This window comes from Oncorhynchus gorbuscha, linkage group LG07 (assembly GCF_021184085.1).
Source record: "Oncorhynchus gorbuscha isolate QuinsamMale2020 ecotype Even-year linkage group LG07, OgorEven_v1.0, whole genome shotgun sequence".
NCBI classification, from domain to species: Eukaryota; Metazoa; Chordata; class Actinopteri; order Salmoniformes; family Salmonidae; genus Oncorhynchus; species Oncorhynchus gorbuscha.
Window position 1 is genome coordinate 15,783,083 of NC_060179.1, and position 12,193 is coordinate 15,795,275.

A 12,193-nucleotide genomic window follows, 5' to 3' on the forward strand; every position below is an offset into this window, starting at 1 on the left:
GTAAAGTAAATCTACAATCATAAAGCATAATTCCACTCGTAATGACGAGAACCGACTGGAGACTCGATCATAACTGCAGGTTGCCTCGGGAAGGCACTTGAACGTAGCAGACTCAGACACCTGCTCACCATGCAGCATCTGAGGGAAACACGACACGACAGGGCGATACACAGACACAGCACGGTGAACAATAGACAATGATCCGACAGCGCAGAAACGGAAAACAAGGGGAGAAATAGGGACTCTAATCAGGGGGAAAGATAGGGAACAGGTGTGGGAAGACTAAATGATTGATTAGGGGAATAGGAACAGCTGGGAGCAGGAATGGAACGATAGAGAGAAGAGAGAGAGGAAGGGAGAGAGAGAAAGGGGAACGAACCTAAAAAGACCAGCAGGGGGAAACGAACAGAAGGGAAAGCATAATGACAAGACAATATATGACAAAACATGACAGTACCCCCCCACTCACCAAGCGCCTCCTGGCGCTCTCGAGGAGGAACACTGGCGGCAACGGAGGAAATCATAGATCACAAACGGTCCAGCACGTCCCGAGAAAGAACCCAACTCCTCTCCTCAGGACCGTAACGAAAAACGATAAAAAGGAAACTAGGGTACTACTCTAAAAAAAAATGAGACACGGGTAGAGAACTGAAAGCTTTAGAGCAAACAGGACCAAACAGGCCAGGAGAGTAACAACTAGGGACAGACTGAGACACAGCAAGGGCAGGAACAAGAACAGGAGAGATGCGATGGCAGGGAACAGACTGAGACCCAGCAAGACCAGGAGCAGAAGCAGAAAAAATATTACCAGACTTCTTCTGCGCGCAGTCTGAACACGCAGCCACGAAACGGCGCGTGTCACGCTCCTGAGTAGGCCACCAAAACCGCTGGCGAATAGAAGCAAGCGTACCCCGAACGCCGGGATGGCCAGCTAACTTGGCAGAGTGAGCCCACTGAAGAACAGCCAGACGAGTAGAAACAGGAACGAAAAGAAGGTTACTAGGACAAGCGCGCGGCGACGCAGTGTGCGTGAGTGCTTGCTTAACCTGTCTCTCAATTCCCCAGACAGTCAACCCGACAACACGCCCAACAGGAAGGATCCCTCGGGATCGGTAGAAACCACAGAAGAACTAAAGAGACGGGATAAAGCATGAGGCTTGGTGTTCTTAGTACCCGGGCAATAAGAAATAACGAACTCGAAACGAGCGAAAAACAACGCCCAACGAGCATGACGCGCATTCAGTCGTTTGGCAGAACGGATGTACTCAAGGTTCTTTTGGTCAGTCCAAACGACAAAGGAACGGTCGCCCCCTCCAACCACTGTCGCCATTTGCCTAGGGCTAAACGGATGGCGAGCAGTTCGCGGTTAGCCACATCATAGTTACGTTCCGACGGTGACAGGCGATGAGAAAAATACGCACAAGGGTGGACCCCATCGTCAGTATCGGAGCGCTGGGACAGAATGGCTCCCACGCCCACCTCCGACGCGTCAACCTCAACAATAAACTGTTTAGTGACGTCAGGTGCAACAAGGATAGGAGCGGATGCAAAACGCTTCTTGAAGAGATCAGAACAACAATCATACGACCGGTGAGGAGGAAGGGAGTTGGTTCTGGACCGACTGAAGACCGTGCGCAGACCATGATATTCCTCCGGCACTCCTGTCAAATCACCAGGTTCCTCCTGAGAAGAGGGGACAGAACAAACAGGAGAAATAGCAGACATTAAACACTTCACATGACAAGAAACGTTCCAGGAAAGGATAGAATTACTAGACCAATCAAAAGAAGGATTATGACACACTAGCCAGGGATGACCCAAAACAACAGGTGTAAAAGGTGAACAAAAAATCAAAAAATAAATGGTCTCACTATGGTTACCAGATACAGTGAGGGTTAAAGGTAGTGTTTCATATAATATACTGGGGAGAGGACTACCATCCAAGGCAAACATGACCGTGGGCTACCCTAACTGTCTGAGAGGAATGTCATGTTCCCGCGCCCAGGCTTCGTCCATAAAACAGCCCTCTGCCCCAGAGTCTATTAATGCACTGCAGGAAGCTGCCGATCCGGTCCAGCGTAGATGGACCGGTAAGGTAGTACATGTACTTGACGGAGAGGACCGTCTAGTAGCGCTTATCAGTCGCCCTCCGCTTACTGATGAGCTCTGGCCTTTAACTGGACATGAAATGACAAAATGACCAGCGGAACCGCAATAGAGACAGAGGCGGTTGGTGATTCTCCGTTCCCTCTCCTTAGTCGAGATGCGAATACCCCCAGCTGCATGGGCTCAACACCTGAGTCAGTGGGGAAAGACGGTAGTGTCGGAGAGAGGAGACACAGTTAACGCGAGCTCTCTTCTATGAGCTCGGTGACGAAGATCTACCCGTCGTTCAATGCGAATAGCGAGTTCAATCAAAGAATCCACGCTGGATGGAACCTCCCGAGAGAGAATCTCATCCTTAACCTTAGCGTGGAGTCCCTCCAGAAAACGAGCGAGCAACGCCTGCTCGTTCCAGTTACTGGAGGCAGCAAGAGTGCGAAACTCTATAGAGTAATCCGTTATGGATCGATTACCTTGACATAGGGAAGACAGGGACCAGGAAGCTTCTTTCCCAAAAACTGAGCGATCAAAAACCCTTATCATCTCCTCTTTAAAGTTCAGATAATTGTTAGTACACTCAGCGCTTGCCTCCCAGATAGCTGTGCCCCACTGCCGAGCCCGACCAGTAAGGAGTGATATGACGTAGGCAATCCGAGCTCTCTCTTGAGTATGTGTTGGGTTGGAGAGAGAACACTATATCACACTGGGTGAGAAAGGAGCGGCACTCAGTGGGCTGCCCAGAATAACATGGTGGGTTATTAACCCTAGGTTCCGGAGGCTCGGAAGAACCGGAAGTAGCTGGTGACACGAGACGAAGACTCTGATACTGTCCTGAGAGGTCGGAGACCTGAGCGGCCAGGGTCTCAACGGCATGCCGAGCAGCAGACAATTCCTGCTCGTGTCTGCCGAGCATCATCCCTGGAACTCGAGAGTAGAGTAGAGAGAATCCATAGTCGCTGGGTCCATTCTTGGTCGGATCCTTCTGTTATGCAGGTGAATGAGGACCCAAAAGCGACTTGGCGAAAACAGAGTCTTTAATCCAGTAAAGTAAATCTACAATCATAAAGTATAATTCCACTCGTAATGACGAGAACCGACTGGAGACTCGATCATAACTGCAGGTTGCCTCGGGAAGGCACTTGAACGTAGCAGACTCAGACACCTGCTCACCATGCAGCATCTGAGGGAAACACGACACGACAGGGCGATACACAGACACAGCACGGTGAACAATAGACAATGATCCGACAGCGCAGAAACGGAAAACAAGGGGAGAAATAGGGACTCTAATCAGGGGGAAAGATAGGGAACAGGTGTGGGAAGACTAAATGATTGATTAGGGGAATAGGAACAGCTGGGAGCAGGAACGGAACGATAGAGAGAAGAGAGAGGAAGGAGAGAGAGAAAGGGGAACGAACCTAAAAAGACCAGCAGGGGGAAACGAACAGAAGGGAAAGCATAATGACAAGACAATATATGACAAAACATGACAGGAGTAATGATCTTATTTGCCGAATGGTGGACAAGGGAGGGCCTTGTCCACCATTCGGTGAAGAGGCGACTCCGTGATGCTGGCCTTGTAGGCAGAGTCCAGTGTCTGTGTTCTTTTGCCCACCTTAATCTTTTATTTTTATTGGCCAGTCTTAGATATGTCTTTTTCTTTGCAACTCTGCCTAGAAGGCCAGCATCCGGAGTCGCCTCTTCACTGTTGATGTTGAGACTGGTGTTTTGCGGGTACTATTTAATGAAGCTGCCAGGTGAGGACTTGTGAGGCGTCTGTTTCTCAAACTAGACACTCCAATGTACTTGTCCTCTTACTCCTCTTTCTATTCTGGTTGGAGCCAGTTGGCGCTGTTCTGTGAAGAGAGTAGTACACAGCGTTGTACTAGATCTTCAGTTTCGAGGCAATTTCTCGCATGGAATAGCCTTCATTTCTCAGAACAAGAATAGACTGACGAGTTTCAGAAGAAAGTACTTTGTTTCTGGCCATTTTGAGCCTGAAATCGAACCACAAACGCTGATTCTTCAGATACTCAACTAGTCTAAAGAAGGACAGTTTTATTGCTTCTTTAATCAGATAAACAGTTTTCAGGTAACATAATTGCATAATGATCCATTAGCCTTTTAAAATGATACGCTTGGATTAGCTAACACAACGTGCCATTGGAACACAGGAGTGATGGTTGCTGATAATGGGCCTCTGTTCGCCTATGTAGATATTTCATTAAAAATCTGCCGTTTCCAGCTACAATAGTCATTTACAACATTAACAATGTCCACGCTGTATTTCTGATCAATTTGATGTTCTTTTAATGGACAAAAAATGTGATTTTCTTTCAAAAACAGGGACATTTCTAAGTGACCCCAAACTTTTGAAAGGTAGTGTGTATTTTCATACTTTTAAGACAAAATAATAATACTTTTTGAAACGGATTGTTGTACACAAAAAAACAAACATGCAAACACCAAAAGGCAACACTGCATTGTGTGACATGCACAAGCATTAACATACCACAGATCATTTGATGTTTCCATTTAGAAATATATTCACATGTAATGTTATTCTCTTCAACAAACTGTAACAAAGTATGTCTATTTTCATTGAAGGGCTAATGAACAGAGATTATGAACAATCTGCCGGAAGTGTCAACCCAAATATTATCAACCACTGCACCGGCACTGGACTAGCTATGAGTTTAGCCTCCAACCGAGTCTCTACGTCTTCAACTTCACTGGACCCTCAATGTCCATTGACAGTGCCTGCTCCTTCATCCCTTGTTGCACTTCATTTTGCTTGTCAAGCCATAAGACAAGGTTGGTAAAGGTGTCATATTTACATTGCACGTGCATGGAACCTTTTGTCAATAAAATTATACCTGACATAATTCAACACTAAAAGAACATGGTCGGTATCTCATTACAAATTATAAACCGGGGAGTTTGGGTCCTAGATGCGCTGACTGTCTGAAACAGCATTTCAGCCGTGTGTAAATCAGACAATATACCACGGGTATGACTCAAAAATAATTATTTACTGTTCTTTTTATGTTAGTAACCAGTTTATAGCAATAAGCCACTTTGGATTTGTTTTTATATATGGTCAATATACCACGGCCAAGGGCTATATTCAGGCACTCTGTGTTGCGTCGTGCATTAGAACAGCCCTTAGCCGTGCTATATTGGCCATATACCACACCCCCCTCGTGCCTTATTGCTTAAATATACCATAACCTCTTGGGCCTTGTTGCTTAAATATAATCTGGGGTATTTTATATGCTTTAATTTATCAGGTGATTGTGAGATGGCCCTTTGTGGTGGTGTCAGCTGTATCATACAACCACGAGTCTTTGTCGCTCTCAGCAAAGCAAAGATGATTTCCCCTGAAGGCACAAGCAAACCTTTCTCCAGCAGAGCGGATGGCTATGGCAGAGGAGAGGGCTGCGGGGTTATTCTGCTGAAGACACTGAAACAAGTAAACATCTTATGTTTAACTGTCACAAAATCGCTGTCAATGTTTCTGACAGGCTACACATGATATTTCACACTGATTATGTATTAATTACCCAGGCTCTCGAAGAAAATGACCATGTATGGGGCATCATGAGAAAAACTGCTGTAAACCAAGATGGCCGCACAGTCACTCCAATCACCAAGCCATCCGTGGTCCAGCAAGAGGAGCTGCTCCGCAGAATCTATTCACAGTCTGACCTGTCCACTGTCCAGTACATAGAGGCTCATGGGACTGGAACTCCAGTGGGGGATCCCATAGAAGCAGGCAGCATCTCCAAAGTCATTGCCAAAGCCAGACCTCCAGGTTCAGAAACACTCTGCATCGGCTCTGTGAAAGGCAACATTGGACACACAGAATCTGCAGCTGGAGTGGCAGGTCTAATCAAGGTACTACTAATGATGAAGCATGAAACCATTGTCCCTTCACTGTTCTACTCTGAGGACAGTGCCAGTATAGACGCTAAAGCCTTAAATGTAAAGGTTCCCACTAAAGCAGAAAAGTGGGGAGATTCTGTTGAAAGGGTTGCAGGGATAAATAACTTTGGTTTTGGAGGAACAAATGCACATGTTATTGTCAAGCAACACAAGCAGTCACAGGTTTCTAGAAAGAGTGGTAGAAAATCACACAAGTATTTTGTCCTCTGCGATTTCTGAAAAGTCTATCAGTATGATGATGGAGGACACAATTCAACAGATAGACAAAGACAAAAAAGTTGATTTAGAAGCTCTTGCATACACATCTGCTTGCAGGAGAAGTCACTTAAAACACAAATACAAGAAGGCTTTCAGAACTTCCTCTCTGGTTGAACTAAAAGATCAACTCAAGTCTGCCCTGAGTAAAACTCCCTACCCCTCATACTCAGATCCAAGGTTAGTATTTGTCTTTTGTGGTAATGGTGTGACCTACCAAGGTATGTGCAAGGAGCTCCTGAAACATGGCCTGTGTTCAGAGAGAAGATCAGGGAGGTGGAGATGCTTTTCCAAAGTTCAATAACATGAGTGTCTTAGAGACTTGAGAGTGAATCTGAGAGTAAGGACTTTTCAAAACCAGATGTTATCCAGCCCCTCCTCTTTGCCATTCAGGTTGGCATTGCCAGTCTCTTCAAGCACTGGGGCATCAAACCAGATGCCGTTCTTGGTCACTCTGTTGGAGAGGTTGCTGCTGCCCACTGCTCTGGTCTGCTGTCCCTTGAGGATGCAGTAAAGGTGATTTACTTCGCAGTACTCTGCAGAGTAAGGTCACAGGAGGAAAATGCTTGTGGTCAGTAACATGGCCGTGTCAGAGGTCTTGAACCTCCTTCCCTCCTACTTAAATAAGGTTTGCCTGACTGCCTCCAACAGTCCACAGTCCTGCACCCTTGCAGGTGATGCTGATGCTATAGACAGTCTCCATCAAAAGCTAAGCAGTTCAGTCAAGAGTAAGAATCTGTTCCTCCATGTTCTGGATGTCCTGCTGCATACCACAGCCAGATGATGGATCCCATCCTCTCTCAAATAGAGGACAGTATTGGTTCTTTACAGGTGAATCATGTTGAGACAGAATTGTTCTCCACAGTGACAGGGAAGGAGGTAGAGCAGCACAGGCAAATACTGGGCCAGGAACATTCGAGAGCCTGTTTCATTTGAACAGGCAGTGAGATCAGCAACCAAAGACAAAAATAATGTGGTCTTTGTAGAGATAGGCCCTAGAAGGGCTCTACAAAGGAACATCCAGGAGACTCTGGGAAATGACACCATAGTTATGTCCTCAGTGCAGCCAGAAAAAGATTATGAGACAATGCTGACCACTGTATCCAAACTGTTTGAGTCTGGGGTTCAGATCAACTGGGATCAATTCTACAGAGACTGTGAGGCATTACCAACACATTTCCCTGTGTATCAGTTTGATTCCACTCAGAGAGATGTTATCATTCCTGCATCAAAAATAAATACAGCAGGTACTCATCCTGTGCTAACTCAGACAGGAAGTGAGGGCAATAGCTTTAGCTGTGATCTGTTTTCTGACTCAGTATCTTACTTGCATGAGCATAAACACAATGGTGTTGCCATTGTCCCTGGTGCTTTCTATACTGAGTTTGTCATGCAGGTGAAAGAGGACCCAAAAGCGACTTAACAGAAACAGAGTTTATTTAAGTCCAAACAGGGAATAACAGAAATCCTCTAGTCTGTAGAGGGGAATAACTGGAGAAGCGGCCACAGACTGCAGGTCGCTTCGGGTAGGCGCAGGCCGTAGTAGACAGAGACACCTGCTCACACGTAGCATCTGATGAAGGCAAAAAACACGACAGGACAGGGCGATACACAATCACAGCAAAAACACAACAGGACAGGGCGAAACGCAATCACAGCATGGTGAATACTAAACAAGGAACCGACGGGACAGGAACGGAACACAAAGGAATAAATAGGGACTCTAATCAGGGAAAGGATCGGGAACAGGTGTGGGAAGACTAAATGATGATTAGGGAATAGGAACAGCTGGGAGCAGGAACGGAACGATAGAGAGAGGAGAGAGAGGGGAGGGGAGAGAGGGATAGAAAAAGGAACAGAACCTAATAAGACCAGCAGGGAAACGAACAGAAGGAAAAGCAAAATGACAAGATGATATAAGACAAAACATGACAGTACCCCCCACTCACCGGGCGCCTCCTGGCGCTCTCGAGGAGGAACACTGGCGGCAACGGAGGAAATCATAGATCAAACGGTCCAGCACGTCCCCGAAAGAACCCAACTCCTCTCCTCAGGACCGTAACGAAAAACGATAAAAGGGAAACTAGGGTACTACTCTAAAAAAAAATGAGAACTAGGGACAGACTGAGACACAGCAAGGGCAGGAACAAGAACAGGAGAGATGCGATGGCAGGAACAGACTGAGACCCAGCAAGACCAGGAGCAGAAGCAGAAAAAAAATTACCAGACTTCTTCTGCGCGCAGTCTGAACACGCAGCCACGAAACGGCGCGTGTCACGCTCCTGAGTCGGCCACCAAAGCGCTGGCGAATAGACGCAAGAGTGCCTCGAACACCGGGATGACCAGCTAACTTGGCAGAGTGAGCCCACTGAAGAACAGCCAGACGAGTGGAAACAGGAACGAAAAGGAGGTTACTAGGACAAGCGCGCGTACGCAGTGTGCGTGAGTGCTTGCTTAACCTGTCTTTCAATTCCCCAGACTGTCAACCCGACAACACGCCCATAAGGAAGAATCCCTCGAGATCAGTAGAAGCCACAGAAGAACTAAACAGACGGGATAAGGCATCAGGCTTGGTGTTCTTGCTACCCGGACGTAAGAAATCACAAACTCGAAACGAGCGAAAAACAACGCCCAACGAGCTTGACGGGCATTAAGTCGTTTGGCAGAACGGATGTACTCAAGGTTCTTATGGTCTGTCCAACCACAAAAGGAACGGTCGCCCCCTCCAACCACTGTCGCCATTCGCCTAGGGCTAAGCGGATGGCGAGCAGTTCACGGTTACCCACATCATAGTTGCGCTCAGATGGCGACAGGCGATGAGAAAAATAAGCGCAAGGATGAACCTTATCGTCAGACTGGAAGCGCTGGGATAGAATGGCTCCCACGCCTACCTCTGAACGTCAACCTCGACAATGAATTGTCTAGTGACGTCAGAGTAACGAGGATAGGAGTGGACGTAAAGCGTTCTTTTAGAAGATCAAAAGCTCCCTGGGCGGAACCGGACCACTTAAAACACGTCTTGACAGAAGTAAGAGCTGTGAGAGGGCAGCAACTTGACCGAAATTACGAATGAAACGCCGATAGAAATTAGCGAAACCTAAAAAGCGCTGCAACTCGACACGTGACCTTGGAACGGGCCAATCACTGACAGCTTGGACCTTAGCGGAATCCATCTGAATGCCTTCAGCGGAAATAACGGAACCGAGAAAAGTAACGGAGGAGACATGAAAAAGAGCACTTCTCAGCCTTACGTAGAGACAATTCTCTAAAAGGCGCTGTAGAACACGTCGAACGTGCTGAACATGAATCTCGAGTGACGGAGAAAAAATCAGGATATCGTCAAGATAGACAAAAACAAAATGTTCAGCATGTCTCTCAGAACATCATTAACTAATGCCTGAAAAACAGCTGGCGCATTGGCGAGACCGAACGGCAGAACCCGGTACTCAAAATGCCCTAGGAGTGTTAAACGCCGTTTCCACTCGTCCCCCTCTCTGATGCGCACGAGATGGTAAGCGTTACGAAGGTCCAACTTAGTAAAGCACCTGGCTCCTGCAGAATCTCGAAGGCTGATGACAGGGGAAGCGGATAACGATTCTTAACCGTTATGTCATTCAGCCTCGATAATCACGCAGGGGCGCAGAGTACCGTCCTTCTTCTTAACAAAAAAGAACCCGCCCCGGCCGGAGAAGAAGAAGGCACTATGGTACCGGCGCCAAGAGACACAGACAAATAATCCTCGAGAGCCTTACGTTCGGGAGCCGACAGAGAGTATAGTCTACCTCGAGGAGGAGTGGTCCCTGGAAGGAGATCAATACTACAATCATACGACCGGTGAGGAGGAAGGGAGTTGGCTGGGACCGACTGAAGACCGTGCGCAGATCATGATATTCCTCCGGCACTCCTGTCAAATCGCCAGGTTCCTCCTGGGAAGTAGGGACAGAAGAAACGGGGAGGGATGGCAGACATTAAACACTTCACATGACAAGAAACGTTCCAGGATAGGGGATAGAATTACTAGACCAATTAATAGAAGGATTATGACATACTAGCCAGGGGATGACCCAAAACAACAGGTGTAAACGGTGAACGGAAAATCAAAAAAGAAATAGTCTCACTGTGGTTACCAGATACTGTGAGGTTAAAGGTAGTGTCTCAAATCTGATACTGGGAAGATGACTACCATCTAAGGCAAACATGGGCGTAGGCTTGTCTAACGGTCTGAAAGGAATGTTATGTTTCAACCCATGCTTCGTTCATGAAACAACCCTCAGCCCCAGAGTCAATCAAGGCACTGCATGTAGCACCCCAACCGGTCCAGCGTATGGACCGACATAGTAGTACAAGATCTAGATGAAGAGACCAGAGTAGTAGCGCTCACCAGTAGCCCTCCGCTTACTGATGGGCTTCTGGCCTCTTACTGGACATGAATTAACAAAATGTCCAGCAACTCCGCAATAGAGGCACAGGCGGTTGGTGATCCTCCGTTCCCTCTCCTTAGTCGAGATGCGAATCCTCCCAGCTGCATGGGCTCAGTCTCAAAGCCAGAGGAGGGAGATGGCTGCGATGCGGAGCAGGGAAACATCGTGATGCGAGCTCTCTTCCACGAGCCCGGTGGACGAAGATCTACCCGTCGTTCTATGCGGATGGCGAGCAATCAAAGAGTCCACATCTGAAGGAACCTCCCGGGAGAGAATTCATCCTTAACCACTGCGTGGGAGTCCCTCCAGAAAACGAGCGAGCAGCGCGGCTCGTTCCACTCACTAGAGGCAGCAAGAGTGCGAAACTCAATAGAATATCCGTTATGGACCGTTCACCTTGGCATAAGGAAGCCAGGGCCTAGAAGCCTCCCCTACCAAAAACTGAACGGTCAAAAACCCGAATCATCTCCTCTTTAAAGTTCTGGAACTTGTTAGAGCAATCAGCCCTTGCCTCCCAGATAGCTGTGCCCCATTCTCGAGCCCGGCCAGTAAGGGAGTGAAATGACGTAAGCAAATCCGAGCTCTCTCTAGAGTATGTGTTGGGTTGGAGAGAGAACACAATCTCACACTGCGTGAAAGGAGCGGCACTCAGTGGGCTGCCCGGAGTAGCAAGGTGGTTATTAACCCTAGGTTCTGGAGGCTCGGCAGGCCAGGAAGTAACAGGTGGCACGAGACGCAGACTCTGGAACTGTCCAGAGAGGTCGGGAAACCTGAGCGGCCAGGTTCTCCACGGCATGGCGAGCAGCAGACAATTCCCTGCTCGGTGTCTGCCGAGCATGGCTCTTGATCTCGGGACGGCAGTGTAACCAGCGTCTGAAGTCGCTGGGTCCATTACTTGGTCGGTTCCTTCTGTCATGCAGGTGAAAGAGGACCCAAAAAAGCGACTTAACAGAAACAGAGTTTATTTAAGTCCAAACAGGGAATAACAGAAATCCTCTAGTCTGTAGAGGGGAATAACTGAAGCGGCCACAGACTGCAGGTCGCCGGGTAGGCGCAGGCACGTAGTAGACAGAGACACCTGCTTTCACACGTAGCATCTGATGAAGGCAAAAACACGACAGGACAGGGCGATACACAATCACATGCAAAAACACGACAGGACAGGGGCGAAACGCAATCACAGCATGGTGAATACTAAACAAGGAACCTGACGGGACAGAACGAACACAAAGGAATAAATAGGGACTCTAATCCAGGGAAAGGATAGGGAACAGGTGTGGGAAGACTAAATGATGATTAGGGGGGGAATAGGAACAGCTGGGAGCAGGAACGGAACGAGATAGAGAGAGGAGAGAGAGGGAGGGGGAGGGAGAGAGGGAGAGAAAAAGGGAACGAACCTAATAAGACCAGCAGGGAAACGAACAGAAGGAAAAGCAAAAATGACAAGATGATATAAGACAAAACATGAC

At 47.7% G+C, this 12,193-nt stretch overlaps 1 protein-coding gene across 1 annotated transcript; it reads left to right on the forward strand.

The window, feature by feature from the left end:
• Positions 1-4,824: 4,824 nt before the first annotated feature.
• On the forward strand, positions 4,825-6,534 carry LOC124039122 (highly reducing polyketide synthase 40-like). Its single transcript, XM_046355006.1, has 3 exons — positions 4,825-4,917; positions 5,394-5,575; positions 5,671-6,534. Exons 2-3 carry the CDS (start codon positions 5,405-5,407, stop codon positions 6,265-6,267), a joined length of 768 nt encoding a protein of 255 aa, XP_046210962.1. The 5' UTR covers positions 4,825-4,917; positions 5,394-5,404; the 3' UTR covers positions 6,268-6,534.
• The last annotated feature ends 5,659 nt before the right edge of the window (positions 6,535-12,193 follow it).

Bases quoted from the DNA above. Each gene is read 5' to 3' on its own strand.
- LOC124039122 (XM_046355006.1), top strand. From the start codon at position 5,405: ATGGCCCTTTGTGGTGGTGTCAGCTGTATCATACAACCACGAGTCTTT. The intron at 5,576-5,670 runs GTAAACATCTTA...TTAATTACCCAG, and splicing joins TGCTGAAGACACTGAAACAA to GCTCTCGAAGAAAATGACCA.